Here is a 17,781-nt window from a genome sequence, read left to right as displayed (position 1 = left end):
GCTTTAAGTATGGCTACAATCTTTTTTTTTTTTTATCTGAAAGATTGCAAAACATAGCATATCAGTGCTACATGTGGATGAGAAGATAAAAAGAAAGAAAAAATTTGTTAATTTTTTTTTTCTTTTGAATAGTAGAAAGTTATAGTCTTTAAGGAAGATAGAGAGAGGGACTGGAATAATTCTATGAGAGAGGAGATCATTAATTAATCTGATTGTCCTCTTCTGAAAAGTATCAAGCAATGATAGTAAGGCTTGTGTGCACCACACCAAATATATATCCAGTATTCTATGTTAGGGTGGATCTGGGAAAAGGAGTGTCTTATATGAAAAATACACTGAGTTTTTTTTTGTCAGATGCAGAAAGTATGGCTAAGATGTTTGTGTCAGGGGAAGAGTAGAGGTGCAGTTCATTCCAAGAAGAGAAATTTGATCATGTTTTGATTTCTGAGTATTATCAAAAACAAGAAGTGAGTGAAAGTGAGTGAACTTTTTTTTGTGAAAAATTATACAGGACTGCGCTTCAGTAGCACTGAAGTTCACATGGTTATCCTCATCCTATTGAAGAATGGTGAGACAATCAGAATTTAAGATATTTGTTATGGAGAATCTTGATGTTTCTGCAAGGTTTATTGAATGAGAGGGAAGAGTGGAGTATAATGTCTTCAGCATAGCTGTGGATAGGATATGAAGTCAATGAGAGTAAGTTGTTTATGTACAAGAGGAAGAGAGTGGGTAAAAGTACAGAGCCCTGGGGTACTCCTGTATTGATTGGGGAAATCTGAGGAGAGGAAACCATCTACTATGAATAGTGAGTGACCACAGAAGAAGCTAGTGACTTAGTTGCAGAAGGCTTAAGGCAGACCATAAGAAGATAGTTTATCAAGAGACGTATCAAAAGCAACCACATAAGTCTCTCAAAACCTACCATGGCTTGAATCTATGGAAGAGAGAGAGTGAGAGGTGATGAGAGAGGTTAATCAAAATTGGTGATGATACACATCTTAACAGATGTGTATCAGCTGTGCAACATCCTTTCACAGTCCAGCTATCACTCACTAAACAAATATTTCTTCCTTTTTCATTCAATCCTTTTACTGCTTGCCTTTTGGAACTATCTCGCTTGTTATGTACTTCCTGAAGAATATAATCTACAGGTGCTCAAATCCAATGTTAAAAATCTTTCTTTTCATCTTCCTTTCCTTCACAATACTAGTGTTTTACAGTTTGAGTGTTGGATTACCATCAAAACTTCACACCATAAATTAAAAACTATTGTGAGTATTGTCTTGGATAACAACACAGTGAGGACACAATTCATTTGCTATCACTGAATAAATAGTACTTCCACTCCTTTTTTTTTTTCTTCTGTTTTTCCTGAAAATATGAAACTCTAAGATGTGTATCAGTGTATTAATACACTGATGCACATCTTAGAGTTGTGTTTATTACTCATGCCTACAACACCATATTGTATTCATATTAATTCACACTAACTATTAATTCATGCCTACAACACCATATTGTATTCATATTAATTCACTGTCATATCCATGTTTTTTTTATTTTTTTTTTAAATAACGAAACCTTTGGTGCGATCATAATTAAAAGAAACACACGTATTAACCACAGTGAAAATTATTTAATTGTAAATATTTCATCCTAAGTATCTTAGGACATCATCAGTACAGTAGTTTAAAACAATAATAGGAATAACATACCATTAGGGTGCATGATTACAATAGAATCTCATGAAACGTGTGTAACATGTTACAGATGTAAAAAAAAAAAAAATAAATAAATAAATAAATATAAAAAATAAAAAATAAAATAAAATAAAATAAATAAATAAAAACGTCAACCATCTCTCCAGTATTGAAGCCAACAGACTTCGATTTGAAGTAGCTAAAGTGATCTACAATGCCAAACCTTCAGAATTAAATATCCCACTATCCGAATTGAAAGCTATTATTTCCTTAAAACATAATAAAAACATAATCATTATCAGAGCTGATAAAGGAAATACCACTGTGGTTCTTGATACAAACTCATATGACCGAAAAATGAATTTACTTCTTCGAGATCATAATACTTACACCAAATTGGATTATGATCCTACAAAATGCCAACTCAGAAAATTAAACAAGCTACTTAATGAAACTTCCTCCTTATAATGAAGAGACAATCAAAAAACTTAAGATATACCATGCAAGACCTCCTAGAATTTATGGCTTACCTAAGCTACACAAAACTAATGTTCCACTTAGACCCATTGTAGACTGTATCAAGATTCTTATCTAACCTTCTCTGCCCTCACATTCTTATCTAACCTTCTCTGCCCTCACTCAGTCTCTTCAATCAAAAATTCTACTGAGTTTCACACAAAAATTAAAGACAATCAACTATCAAAAACTGACTTGTTAATCAGTTTCGACATTGTCTTCCTCTTCACCAACATTCCCCATAAAGAAACAATAGAATTACTAACTCAAAAATTTCCATCTGATATAGTTGAATTGTTCAAATTTGTTATTGCATCAGGTTACTTCACCTGGAAAGGTCAAATTTACAAGCAAGAAGGAGGAACATCAATAGGATCTCCTTTATCACCAAACCAAGCAAACTTGTTTCCAGAACACCTTAAGGAAAAAATATTCACTTTTGAACAAGAACCAAAAATTTGGTTCTACGACATATTTGCAGTCTGGGATCATCCCGAACAGTTTGAATTACAAATGTTTCTAGATAAAATTAACCTTCTTCATCATCGCATCAACTTTACGTTAGAAAAAGAATCTCCACAGGGTATCTCCTTTTTGGATTTACACATCCAAAGAAAAGAAGACGGTTCCATCACCATGTCTGTCTTTCACAAGCCTACATTCTCAGGTCGCTACATTCACAATTCTTCCACTCATCATCCATCTCAGAAATCTGGCATTATTAAATCGCTAGTTTCCAGAGTACACAAATTCTGTTCCTTGAAAGAATCTTTAAACCAGGAATTAGAAGTAATCAAAAATACAGCCATCCTAAATGGATATAATCCATTTAGGATGGCTGTATTTTTGAAAACAACTCAAAAAATCATCAGTCACTTCTCCACACATAAAACCAGACAGGAAGAAGTCCATAGGATTTCCATATCGTACTTTAAAGGCATCTTAGAATGTCTTTCTAAAATTATGAAGAAATACAATTTTGCCACTACTTACAAACCTATCAACCAAACTTGTTACCTTCTCCTAAGGACAAACTCTCACCTTTGATGTTGCCTGGCATTTATGAGATTCCATGTTCATGCAAATTGTCTTACTTTGGACAGACAGGTAGGTCTGTTCAGAAACGCATCTCGGAACATCAAGACCACATTCGTCCTTTTAAACCGCAGAAATCTGGCCTCTCTCAACATGGAATTGAAAATCCAAACCATAGGATCCATTGGGAAAAATCTAAACTTTTACATAGATCTTTATATAAACATGAACATTTATACAAAGAAAGTTCTGAAGCCCTACTACACAGACCAAACTTAAACCACAACGACGTTCTTACTATTCCTAAAGTATGGGAAATTGTCATAAAAAATTGTGTTAAATAATTATTTTTATTTTTTTTTAATTTTTTTTTTTTTATATTTATTTATTTTTATTTTATTTATTATTTTTTTTTTTTACTTCTTTAACACGTTATGCATGTTTCATGAGATTCTATTGTAATCATAGGTATGTTATTCCTATTATTGTTTTAAACTACTGTACTGATGATGTCCTAAGATACTTAGGATGAAATATTTACAATTAAATAATTTTCACTGTGGTTAATACGTGTGTTTCTTTTAATTATATCCATGCTGTTTATCCCAACTGACACAAGTGCCAGAAAGTCTCCTATCTCTGTTTAGAATAATGCTCTTCCTCCAAATTTATATTCCAAAAATTCACCAATGTCTTTATCCATTCTTTTGTCTAATGCAACTCACAGTGATTCCTTTTACACAAGTTCTGTTTCTCTGACAACTGTATGATAGAGGAGAAAGGATTATATATGTTTGAGATTACATCTCAATCAGATGTAATCTTTCTCCTCTGTCATACAGTTGCCTTCTATGCTCAAATCTCTTTCAGACATCCACAAATTCCAACCTTTTCTTCCTAACTTGATTCCTCACTCTACAATATCATTTGCAAGTTTATTACTCTGCCTGAAATTAATCTAGCAGTAGCTTAAACAATTATTATTTCTATTACTTCACAAATCATTTCCTGTGCTTTTTTCATTTTCTTCTATGGCATGGCACAGCACAGCATTAAGGTTATGAGAAAGAGCAGAATATGCTCTTTCTCATAACACCTTTTAATCATAACAACCTCACAAGATGCTCTTCCTCATAACATCCTTCAATGATACCAACCTTACTGCTTGCTCACTTTCCTTTCTTACACCTTATTACTTTCTCTTGTGAACCTGTGTGAAAATAAATTAAAGATGCCAAGAAATTATATTCTTGTTTATTCCTTTATCAAAGTGCAAGCAAACAAAGTTTTCACGTGAAGTATCTTCATGGCTAGGCTACTTGTATATAAAAGCTAATGACTTCACATCAGTTGCCTTAGTATCCCATAATGCAATGCACACACTCATTCAGACATGTATAATGCTTTGTGGAAAAGGCCACTACCCCCAGACCAGTTTAGACATTTATTGTGGACTTTGCATTAAGCATTTAATTGTGGACTTTACATTTAAGCGCAATTGGAAGAACGATGGTACGTTGCGCCTTCGATTGGAAAAGACCTAAGTTCGATTCTCGTCATGACGGGAGGAATCTTTATATGGACTTTTTCAATCAAAGGTCAGTTAGTCAATCTCATAAGGAGGTAGCAGGGTTTTTTTCTCCTGGAAACCTCGGGTTTTTCATCCTGCATACAGACAAATCAGCCCTTCAGAACACATGCAGTTTACAGACAAAAAATACTAGTTGTGGTAGTGGTGGTGGGCGGTAGATGCCGTTGATGTGGATGATTGTGGAGGAGACGGAGAGTTGTACAGTAGGTGTCCTCCTGCGATGAGTCTTCGGATTCCTTGGAGGTGTCATGAATAATAATAATAATGATAATAATAATCCCATAATGCAAAACACACATCCTTTTGGGTTGTAAAATGCTGTGAATTATGGGAAGGGACACTATCCAGACCAGTTTTGACTTTTAATGAGGTCTCATCTCCAATTTGGGTCTAGTTAGTATCCTTCCCATAATGCATAGCATTATACGCACCCAAAAGAATGTGTTTTGCATTATGGGATACTAAGGCATTACTGGAAAGTCATTGGCCTCTACATACAAGTAACCTAGTTGTGAAGATACCTCATGTGCAAATTTTGTTTGCTTACAGTTAGATAAAGGATTAAACAAGAATATAATTTCTTGGCATCTTTAATTTAATTTACAACCAAGTGAAAAACCTTTCAACATGAGTTAGTAAGAGCATGCACTTGATCATAATGAGAAGAAATAATAAATTTAATTACCAATCATAACAGATGTTTCAGAACGAATAATTCATTTCATCTTCAGTGATAATAACAGATAGTTTTGAAAAAACAAAAAAAAAGTGTGTATAACTGAAATAGTTCATGGCAAAGTGCTGAATGCCATAGATATATTATTAAACTATTAGAATCCTTTTCAAGGACAATACAAATATGTATATACATACTTTCTGATGAAGATATAAATGTGTAGCATCCATAAACAGCACAGTAAAAGACACATATGCACATTAAAAAATGTTGAATATATTTTAAATAATTAGATATTTTGTTTTAAGCATCTTAAACCATCATCAGTGTTAGAATGTGAATAATGAAAAATTCAAAAACAAAAATACAAGTGTGAGAAGAATTGTATCTTTTTTTTGTGTGCAGTCACGAGAGTGACAGGTAAATATTATGCCATTAGGATCCAATATGTGTGTGTGTGTATGGAGAGAGAGAGAGAGAATAACTAGAAACACAATTATAAACTATTTATGTCCAAAATTTGAGAAACAGTTCTCAATTATTATTACTTAACTTTATAATTTTTATTTTTAATATACCCCCCACTCTCAACACACACACACTGGATCATAATATTTACAGGGCATTCTTGCAAATGCACACAGAAAGATACATTTCTCCAAGTGATAGCACTGTTGTTTTTGAATTTCCCATTATTCACTTTCTAAGTGATGATGATTTAAGATACTTGACTGAAATATCTGTGTATTTATCTATAATTTATTAAACATTTTTTACTGCGCATATGTGTATTTTACTATACTTGATATCTGGATTGGTTAATTTATCATTCCAATTTAGACTAGGGTGATGCTGTAGGGTGCAATTTTGATTGATGAACATCAAAAACTGCATCCACTGGTCAAATTACAGTCCAGACTGGCCCAAAATTGTGCCACTACTACACATACAGTCATTAATGTAATAAATTTAGTTTAATCCTTTATCCAAGTGCGAGCAAACAAAGTTTGCACCTGAAAATATCTTCAGGACTGGGATAAGGTAGTACAACACCAGGCAACTCGTAGCAAAGGTGGACCAAGCTAACATCACTCCTATCTCAGTATCTCCCATAATGCAAAACACATCTCCTTGCAGATATGTATAATGTTATACATCAAGGGAAGGGTCACTACCCAGACTAGTTTCGACCTTTATTGAGGTCTCTTTGGTGGGAGCCAGGCCCAGAAGTGGAGATACCAGGCAGAAGCAGTGGTGAGATCATCTTTACCTATAGGAGTTGTCAAAAAGTTCTCTGGATTTAAAGAAAGATGTTGAAAGTTTATTTTTCACTTGGTAGACTATAATAAATTTAGTTTAATCCTTTATCCAAGTGTGAGCAAACAAAGTTTGCGCCTGAAAATATCTTCAGGACTGGGGTATGCATAACATTATACATATCCGCAAGGAGATGTGTTTTGCATTATGGGAGATACTGAGATAGGAGTGATGTTAGCTTGGCCTACCTTTGCTATGAGTTGCCCGGTGTTGTACTACCTTACCCCAGTCCTGAAGATATTTTCAGGCACAAACTTTGTTTGCTCACTTGGATAAAGGATTAAACTAAATTTATTATAGTCTAACCAAGTGAGAAATAAACTTTCAACAGTCATTAATGAATTAGCAAAGTACAAGCTAATTCAGCAAAGGACTGTATGTATGATAATGACATGATGCTAGGCTAATCTGGACTGTAGTTCAAACTAGTGAATGCACCAATCTCTATGGAATGGCATGACATGACATGATACACAGCAAATAATGCTAGAGTTGCTTGTGTGTCTTTGAAAGGAAGCAGACAACTAGTTAGTTTGATGCAAGGTTTGAAAATCATAGAAAAAATCTCAATATTATAGAGAATTTTTCTGAAATACCTCCTATATATGCTGACCTGAGAAGTTCAGTGAATATCATCTCCAGTCTTCAACAAGCTGTATGTTCAAATTCCACTGTTGCATGAATGTTTGTGTAAATCTTTAGGTGGTAAATGATTTCCACTGCAGTACAAACCATGAATTACTTTACTTGAGGCCTGAAAAGTTCCATATTTGGTTTCCAGAATAAGGTTCTTAGATTAACTAACACTTAGTCCATCACAGAATTAAAAAAAAAAAAAAAAAAAACCTGCACAATGTACAAACTTACAACTTTTTATGGGTGGTATTCATATATATAGATAGATAGATAGATGGAACTGAAATTATTCTCACAACTGTGCACAGCAGGCAGAGACAATGTGTAGCTATCTGCAATTCTCTAGATAATTTTGGGAATAGCACAGAATTCTTGTAAATCCGAGTCCATGAAGCAAAAACAGCATGGGCTTCGGTTGGTATTTTTTTTTTATACTATATTTTTGTGAAGGATGATGTGCTCCATTCTTCTTTATGTATCTGTCTAAGAAATAACAGATTTAAGTTTTAAGAGGGAATATTCTATCAACATAAGTTTGCTATTCTTACTGATAATCTTTTGAGAAGAAAGCACGTTCACACACAGCACTTATATTCAGAAAAGATAGGATATATTTAAACTGATACTTTCTCCTTGGAAATTATCTGATTAATTGCATAAATTTTTTTTAAATTCCAGAATAGTCAACCAAGAATATTTTGATTAAAATGACACATTAATTCTTGATAACTTTGCTGTTAGCTAAAAATTTTATAATTATAAATTATAAAAAATTACAATTTATAATTATGATTTTTTTTCACTAATAACAATTATCTGGTCTTTTAAAATAATTGAAACTAATATTGACAAAACTTACATTATCATAGAAAGCTCTATATGATCTGTATATGTTTTCGCATGTCTGGCTTGACCACTTTATCAGGCTCATTGCAGAAGTAATTTTGGGTGCTATCAAAAGGTGGAAATCTTTGATTATTATTTTATAATATAATTCATGTCAAAAATAAATAAATAAAAGAAAATAATGAATAACAAATTCATAAAGCAAAGAGTTTTTTTTTTTGTTGTTGCATTTTTGCTATATAATGCATGAAATATGGCTTAACTAGATGAAAATCTTTTGGCTTTCACTAGTTCATAATACCATAATAAGAAAGCAGACTTAACTTATGTAGTAAGTGAAGCTTCAGTCGAAAAACTGTAATGCACAAACTTTGGCTATACTTCAATAGCCATTTTCAATTAATTCTCATTTTACTAGGGAATGGGAATGAAGGCTGAAGCATGCTGATTTTTTTTGGTGGTGTGTGTGTGTGGGGGGGGGAATCTTGTGTTGGGGGTTTAATGTTAATCATTTCCTTAGGAAATACCAGTCATCCATATGAAATTCCAATCTGTTATCATTTATCACAGATCATTTTATAATTTCATTTAACTTTTTGTTCTACCACAATCAACTTTCCAAATATTATACAAGTTTTAAAATATTATCATTCACTTTAGCAAACCTTAAATAAAACATTAACCAATTTTCAACCAAGAAGGCATGGTGCAGAATCTGTCTATAAGGATAGGGAAAAAAACTGAACTCCATGGTAGAATCAGGAAGTTAAAGAACATCATGAAAAAGAAGAAAGCATATCAAAAGTCCCTAAGAAGTAAGTTCAGCATATATTCTGAAAGAATACAGAGAAAAATATAAGAAAGCAAAGCAATGTATAAAAAGTAGATAAAACAGAAGTCGTGGGAAGACCTCAGAATGATATAGAAAATAAATATTAGAAAGATGGCATAATATTCTTGAAGCCATTGAAAATGCTTCAAGAATATTATGCCATCTTTCTAATATTTATTTTAGAAAGTATTTTAGAAATGGAGGAATAAGGGCTGAAAAGGAATCATAGATGATAATGGTGACATGTAAACTGAAGATGAAGATATTCTAGATGTCTTAAGTGATTACTTTGAAACATTATTAAATTAAACCAAAATGAAATTCCTCTTAATATCCAAGAGGAATGCAATTAGAAGTATCATATATCAGTAAGCGAGTCATAAAAAGCCATTTAAAATATGAAATGGAAAATCAGCTGCAGCAAATGATATTCATAGAAAGTTTTTTCATTTGGTTACAAATGAAAACAGCTAAATTATACTTGTCAAGAAATTGCCAGCCTGGCTGCTCTCCAGACAAAAGGCTGCAGGTTCGAATCCCGCCTTGGCCATGGATGTTTATTATTGTCTGTGGAAATATTTAGTGTGGAAATACTAGTTCTTTCACATGGTTGAACAGAGGGAAGGAGTGATGACAAGAGGCCATCCCTGGAAGTTACGAAAGGAAACTGTGAGCAAGAGGGTGAGGAGTGGTTTCTTTGCATGGAGGGTGGTTGAACCATGGAATGCATTGGCTGATGGAGTGGTGAGAGCGAGAACAGTCAAGGAGTAGTATGATAGACTTTGTGTTTCTTAGGGGGGGGGGAACCCTCCCCTCGATGAGTCTTGATAGACTTTGTTTTTCTTAGGAAGGACCTCCCACGATGAGTCTTTTGACTCCATGGAGGCCTGAATTCCATGGAGGCCTGAATAATAATAATAATAATAATAATAATAATAGTGGTGGTGGTCAGCAGTAGATGGCATTGGTGTAGTTGCAGTCAGTTGGAGGATTGAGTGGTGGAGACAGAGGTGCAGAGCATGTGCCCTCCCTAGATGAGTCTTTGGACTCCCCGGAGGTGTTAAATAATAATAATAATTATTATTATTATTATATTCTTGCTTAATCCTTTATCCATGCGTAAGCATACAAAGTTTGCATATGAAGCATCTTCATGCACAAACTTTGTTTACTTACAAGACTATAATTTCTTGGCAAGTATAATTTTGATGATAATCAATGAGAAATGATCGAATATATAGAAAGTTTTAGTGAATGCATAATTTAGGCCTAGTCAGAGGGCTAAATTACAGATGAATGGAGTGTAACAATTACACTTAATATGGAAATTCCTTATAATTCTGAATGTGAGAATTATAAGGAATTTCAATATTAAGTGTTCCAGATAAAACTTATGCAAACAAAAAAAAACTTTACTACATAAAAGCTAGAGTTCTATTATTATTATTATTATCATCATCTATTAAGTTACAAATTAATAATAACAGGACTCTAGCTTTGATGTAGTAAAGGTTTTTTTTTTTTTCACCAGAGGTCAGGCCAATAATTGTTGTAACGGTTGGTCAGTAACTTTAGCAAACCATGTAGATTGTAGTGCAGCTTGTTTCTCTGTATATATGTGTATGCTCCAGATGATGACCTTGATATGAAGGTTGAAACATCGAGCGTTCATTAAACTAAAATTTTGCTCTAACACGATAGTTGTCTCCATAATTTTCCATAATGTATTCTGATCACCGTGTAAGCATGAAAAAAAAAGAATGACAGTATTAATTATCTAACTGAGGAAAGACTAAGAAAAATTGTGGAAAGTTTAGGCTAAATAGAAATTCAGGCATTTTATTCAAGTTTTGTAGATATGGTCGAAGTATATGAGGTGCCAAGAGAAAAACTGTTCAAAACACAATTATTATATCATGTAAACGGGACATTTATACTGAGCAAATACATATGCTATATTTGAATTATAAATCAGCTTTTAGACTTGAAGGAGATACAAGGAAATTGTTTAATGTGCAGATGAGATATAGATGCATTCTATCTCCACTCTTATTCATGATCTATTTATTATTATGATAGTGGCATTAAATCTAATGTCAGAATCAAAGATATTCAACTCAGCTCTTTACTTTATGCAGATTATGTTATACTCTTGAATAAATCCAGTACAAGTCTAAGATTGACTAACTAAACTGAAAACAGGCAGGAAAAAATATGCAGATACATTGAAAACATTAAATGCATCCTGAATGGGAAACTTATAGAATAATTAACACATTTCAGCTATTTATTTCCTAACAATTTTTTTAGATTCCTGGTCTCATATATCATGCTCCTTTAACACCAATTCTCCCCACTACCTATAACTTTTGACCAAGTTGAACTATCCAATGCCAGTTTCTCCTCCCCCTTATTTCAAATGTTTTGGTATTACAATACATAAACTGCAGTAGCCCCCTCCCCTTTGCCCAACAAAGGGGAGACACGTCACACACCTCATGTGTTGATTATGCCACTCTATTTCAGAAGCTGACGAGGTACATTCAGCATCATGTGACATGTTTTCATTTGCATATTTTTAGGATACCTGTGCCTAAACTCACCTGAGTACTCTTTCCCTAACATTCTCCACTTCTGAACTCTCCCTGAACAACTGAACAAGTTTTTCAAGATACAAGACACTTAACTCCAAATTCATTCAAATACAAACCATCACCAACATGCACACTTATGAGCGGAAAAAAAAAAAAAAAAAAAAAAAAAAAAACATTATTTGCCGGCCTGATTGGCCGAATGGTTAGCGTATCTGCTCTCTGCTCTCCAGCCAAAAGGCTGCGGGTTCGAATCCCGCCGTGGGCATGGATGTTTGTGATTGTCTGTGGAAATACTAGTAGTGGTGGTCGGCAGTGTTGGTGTAGTTGCGGTTAGTTGAAGTTGGTGGTTGAGTGGTGGAGACGGAGAGATGTGGAGTGGGTGCCCTCCCTCAACGAGTCTTTGGATTCCCTAGAGGTGTCATAATAATAATAATTAGGACCACCTACCTAGTAGCATAATGGGTCTCCTTTGGTCCAGATCACCACTTGCACCTAGCTTCGAATTGACTCCACTGGACCATAAAAGGCTGGACTAATTTAGACAGAATAACATCCCAAAGGCCGGCAATCAAGTGAGGCATTTGTGCCAACCAGTAGATGCTGCATCCTACATGATCCCAAAATGCTTGAAGGGATTCAGATCAGGGGAGCACATGCAATGCTTGGATATGCTCTTTAAAGTATACTTGCACAATGAGAACCTTGGAACATGGGACTGCATCTTGAGGAAGAGTCCAGATCCACATGTAGGGAAATACATGGCCCAAAACAATCTTTAAGTAAGAATTAGCAGTCAAGGTGTGTGTGTGTGTTCAGTGAGAATAAGAGAATTCGGATATGGCCAAAAGAACACAATCCTTATACCAGACTGCCACTGCCGGCCAACTGTGCAGTCCGGTTGACTGGAAACAGGCTTCACAGTCATAATGTTTTGGCTGACTTTAAGGGCAAGTCTTTTCATCCATCACAATTCACTCCACACATTCAAAATCCCATGCCATTCATCCTGCATGATCTGTGCATTGATTCATTTGCATTCATAGCTTTTTTTTTTCTCAATTCAATACAATGAATGCAGCTCGAGTGATTATTATGAGGAACTTCAACTATGGAGATATAGATTGGAAGGAAGAAAGATCACATAGCAGGAATAAAATGGAATTTATACATATACACCTAATGAGAGATAACTACTTGAAACAACGCATGATGGATGGGACTCAGGGTGCAAGAGTATTGGGCTCTTGTACCCTGAAAGTATTGGTTATTGGATCAGAAGAGCTATCTGTAACCAAAATGGCCACATTGCCTCCAATTGGGGGAAAGGACAATGCAGTCTTGACTGGGAGATTGTAAAATATGAGGAATATTCTATCAAGAAGGGGGGGGGGTATAAAGAAGGGGGGGTATATGTGTTTATGACAAACTTAGGAGGAAGCTTGGAGCTGTGCAATGGCATAAAGCCCTGCAAGGGAAGGATATCAGTAGTGCATGGGAGATAGTTAAGGAGCATCTAGAGGAAGCAACATTAAATTGCATACCTAGGGTAAGGAGAGTAAATCAAGTAGGAGTTAGATTGATGAGTAATATCATTAAGCATGAGCTGCAGAAGAAGAAAATGCTGTGGAGGGTATTACTATTACTATTACTACGGGCAACTCCAGGGAGTCATTAGACTCATCGAGGGAGGCCCCAAATCATATTCATCACAACTATTCGACATTCATACAGTATCTATCATATCTCGCCTTAAACTCATTCACTGTCACAGCATAAAATATGAGGAATATTCTATCAAGAAGGGGGGGGGTATATGTGTTTATGACAAACTTAGGAGGAAGCTTGGAGCTGTGCGATGGCATAAAGCCCTGCAAGGAAAGGATATCAGTAGTGCATGGGAGATAGTTAAGGAGCATCTAGAGGAAGCAACATTAAATTGCATACCTAGGGTAAGGAGGGTAAATCAAGTAGGAGTTAGATTGATGAGTAATATCATTAAGCATGAGCTGCAGAAGAAGAAAATGCTGTGGAGGGTATTACTATTACTACGGGCAACTCCAGGGAGTCATTAGACTCATCGAGGGAGGCCCCAAATCATATTCATCACAACTATTCGACATTCATACAGTATCTATCATATCTCGCCTTAAACTCATTCACTGTCACAGCATCCACCACAGACTCAGGGAGCGCATTCCACTCATTCACTACTCTAAAAGTAAAGAACCCAGCTCTAACACCTTTACTAACCACACTTTTGCCCAGTTTCCATGGATGTCCCCTAGTCCTCCCACAACCAGCCCTGTTCTCAAAAATATCTTCTGAATTAATTTTATAGAAACCCTTCAGTAATTTGAATGTCTCAATCATATCTCCCCTCCTCCGCCTATTAACCAATTTTTGCAACCCACAAATCCTCAACCTGTTCTCATACAGTTCATTCCACAGACCTGCTATCATCTTGGTCACTCACCTCTGGATCCTCTCCACCTCCTCCCCATTAAGAAGAAACCTAGGTGACCAAATCTGAGCACAATAGTTGAGATGGGGGTCTTATCAAGGCTCGATACAGAGGAACAATAACCTGCTTGTCTCTGCTTGTCAACGTATTCTTCAGCAACCAAGTGATTTGATGACCTGACTTGGCCACTTTTGCAATGTGTCCCCTAAATTTCAATTCCTTATCCACCAACACTCCTAAATCTCGTGCCTCATCAATTTCCTGGAGCACGGTTCCACCAATGCAGTAAACTGCCGCCAATCTTTTCACCCCAAAATGCATAACCTTACATTTTGCCACATTAAATTGACATCCATTCTCCTTAGCCCAGACCTCCAATCTATCCAAATCATCCTGCAAAATTTTGACGTCATCTGCATTCACTATTGCCCTACCCAACTTCGCATCATCCGCAAACAAATGAACTGTTCCTCTCAGATCCTTTCCTATATCATTTATGAACAAATTAAACAGCAGTGGTCCAAGAACAGATCCTTGTGGCACACCACTAGTCACAGGCCGTCTTGTGGACTCTACTCCTGAGTAAACCACTCTCTGATGTCTCTCCGTCAACCACCCTCCTATCTATTTCACCAACCCTATGTCCATTCCCATATGCTGCAATTTACTGATTAGAATTCCATGTGGTATCCTGTCAAAGGCCTTAGCAAGGTCCAGTAGAATCACTGTAAACCCATTACCCTTATCCAGTTCAGCCGTCACTGTGTTATAATACGTGAACAAGTTACTGAGGCATGACCTACCCTTCACAAAACCATGCTGTCCCCGATACAGTATCCCATTTTCTTCTATCCAATCTTGTATTTTCCTCTTGACTATTTTCTCTAAGACCTTGATAATGATTCCTGTTATGCTGATTGGCCGGTAATTTTCAACAGCAGCCTTGGAACCACCTTTGTGCAGTGGAACTATTTTCCCCTCTTTCTACCCCCTTGGGACTGACCCAGTCCTGAGGCTCAAATGAAACAAAATGGTCAAGGGCACTGACAATTCTTTGGCCGCTTCACGTACGACACGAGCTGGTATACCATCCAATCCCACAGATGTATTGACATTGAGGTTCTGTAATCGACTAGTTACCTCTACTTCTTTCATCACAATTCCAGTATAAGCTGTTGGTTCTTCCATTCCTGCAAAGTCACCACCTGGATGATATACTCTTGCAAAGTGCTCGCTCAGTAATTTCACAATATCGACTGATTCGGTTACCTCCCTACCCTCAGCATTTTTTAAGATCATTTTACCATGAGCATTTTTCCTTTTACTTGCAACATATTGAAAAAACTGTTTGGGATTCTCTTTAGCCTGCGTGGCCAATTTCCTTTCGTAATCTGCTTTTGCTTTTCTTACCACCCTTGTTACCATCCTGGCCTGAGCTTTATACTGTTCCTGCACCTGATGGTCACCCTTCTCCTTAAATTCCCTCCACAATTGTTTATTTTTTTGCAGCTCAAGCTTAATAGTGTTATTCATCCATTTAACCCCTACTTGATTTATTATTCGGACTCTTGGTATACAGTCAACCATTGCCTCCTGCAAACAGTTCTTAACCACCTCCCATGCACTATCAACATCCAGCCCTTGCAGTTTTACATGCCATGGCATTGAGCCAAGCACACACCTAAGCTTGTCATACTTACCAGCCCGGTAATTCCACATGTACCCTGTCTTAATTGTAAATTCGACTCCTTTAGCCACCTCCCAAGTCATGACCTTATGGTCACTCTCACCAATTGGTGGCAACATGGTCATGTTCGTTACAGCCACATTCTCAGTTGCAATTACTAGGTCCAGCACTCTCTGCCCCCTGGTATTTTCCAATACATGTTGCCATAGATAGTTGTCCCTTAATAACCGCATAAAATCCAATTCCTTCCTCCCATGTGCCCTCTCCTCTTTCCAGTCAATGTTACCATAATTGAAATCACCCATAATAATTACCCTCCTTCCACTCATTTCTTCTATTTGCTTATGCATACTATCCCGACCATCCACTCCATCACCTGGTCTATAGCACACCCAATTGTATATTTTGTTCTGCTAGATTCTATCTCACACCAAACAGCCTCAAATGTGCTTTTTTCCCCATCCTGCAGTTCAACTTCTATACTCCTTGGCTGAAGCTCATCAGCTATCATCAATAACACTCCTCCCCCCTTTTTATTCACCCTGTCACTCCTGAACACGCTATACCCGTCGCATTCAATCCCACTAGCTTTATCATCTTCTGTCAGCCATGTTTCACTAATACCAATAACCTGTGGCCTGGAAGTGCCAACCATGGCCAAAAACTCTTCCTTCTTGTTCCTAATACTCCTGGCATTAGTGTACATGAATCGCAGAAGCCCATTTGTACCATCCCTACTTTGATGCCTTATACTAACTATCCCATTCTGATTTCTTGTCCGTCGTACTCGCTCGGGCATAGTATACTCATTCATACACTTAACTGCCCCCCTAAAGTCTGCATATCTACTCCCCCCCCTCTTAATAAATCTAGTTTCCCTGAGTCTGTACATCCACTTCCACATCATTCATCAACACTCTTTCAAGTCTCTGTACACCAACTCCATTCAAATGTAACCCATCCATCTTATATAAGTCCTTTCGCCCATCGAACTCATTCCACACATCCACAAATTCCACACCACTCTCCATGCATAACCCACGCATAAAGTCATTGGCAATTATGGCCCTCCTTCTAAACACTTCGCTGTCATACCGCGGTAAGATACTCACCATCCTAACTCTCTCACTCTTCTCTTTTGCTACCTCAAACAACTCCCTCACATCCTCTATCATTTCCATTTTGTCCTCTTTCAAATCATTTGTTCCTGCCACGATTATCATCTCTTTCACCCTCTGTTTTTGCAGTCGAATAGATTCACTGACGTCCTTTATGTTCGCACCCGGCTGGTATGACTTCGTTAAACTCTCAATTATTACGCCTCTTAATAGCGAATCCCCACACAGCACTCGCTCCTTCATTTTATTGACGTTTACGAACATTCTATTATTTGCCGTCACAGACTTCGGCCGGTTATTTGTCGGTACGTTCAACACACATTTTTCCATACGCTCCAGTTGTCTTTTAGCTCTGTGTATCCCACCATTCAAACGGGCAATTTCGCTACTCGCATTTATCTCACCATTTTCATTATTGATCAGATCAACTATTCTTTCTGTGTTTCTACCTTCATTTACACTTTCAGCGACGCTCTCACACCTATCTGGCACTACCACGCAATTCTCTAGCACACCACCATTTTCTACATTCTGACTATCGTTAACGATATCACTCTCGACACACAAAACACGCTTGAAGTCCTCGTTCTCTTTACACTTTCTACACATATTAACTCCACTATCACTTTCTAACCAGACTCCCATCGCTCTTCGCAAGGCATACATCTCACAGACAGCACATTGCATAAATTCGTTTACATCAAAACTCTTAAACAAACATGGCGAACTGGCCGCCATTTTTTTCTTTATCGGTGCCATGTGTACGCTA

General features: G+C 36.5%; 1 protein-coding gene across 2 annotated transcripts in view; it reads right to left on the bottom strand.

Annotated features, from left to right (window-relative positions):
* Positions 1 to 17,781, bottom strand: part of LOC150110457 (methionyl-tRNA formyltransferase, mitochondrial) — a 207,819-nt gene that overhangs the window by 41,123 nt on the left and 148,915 nt on the right. For both annotated transcript variants that reach the window (XM_090393962.1, XM_090393969.1), the window contains exon 8: positions 8,334 to 8,425. In XM_090393962.1, the coding sequence (XP_090250088.1) occupies positions 8,334 to 8,425 (92 nt within the window). The remainder of the gene's footprint in view (positions 1 to 8,333; positions 8,426 to 17,781) is intronic.

Source organism: Typopeltis vanoorti, chromosome 1, assembly GCF_054136105.1.
Source record: "Typopeltis vanoorti isolate ZY-2024b chromosome 1, IOZ_Tvanoo_1.0, whole genome shotgun sequence".
NCBI lineage: Eukaryota > Metazoa > Arthropoda > Arachnida > Uropygi > Thelyphonidae > Typopeltis > Typopeltis vanoorti.
The sequence above is the reverse complement of the archived record's forward strand: the minus strand, read 5'-3'. Positions and strand labels throughout refer to the sequence as shown.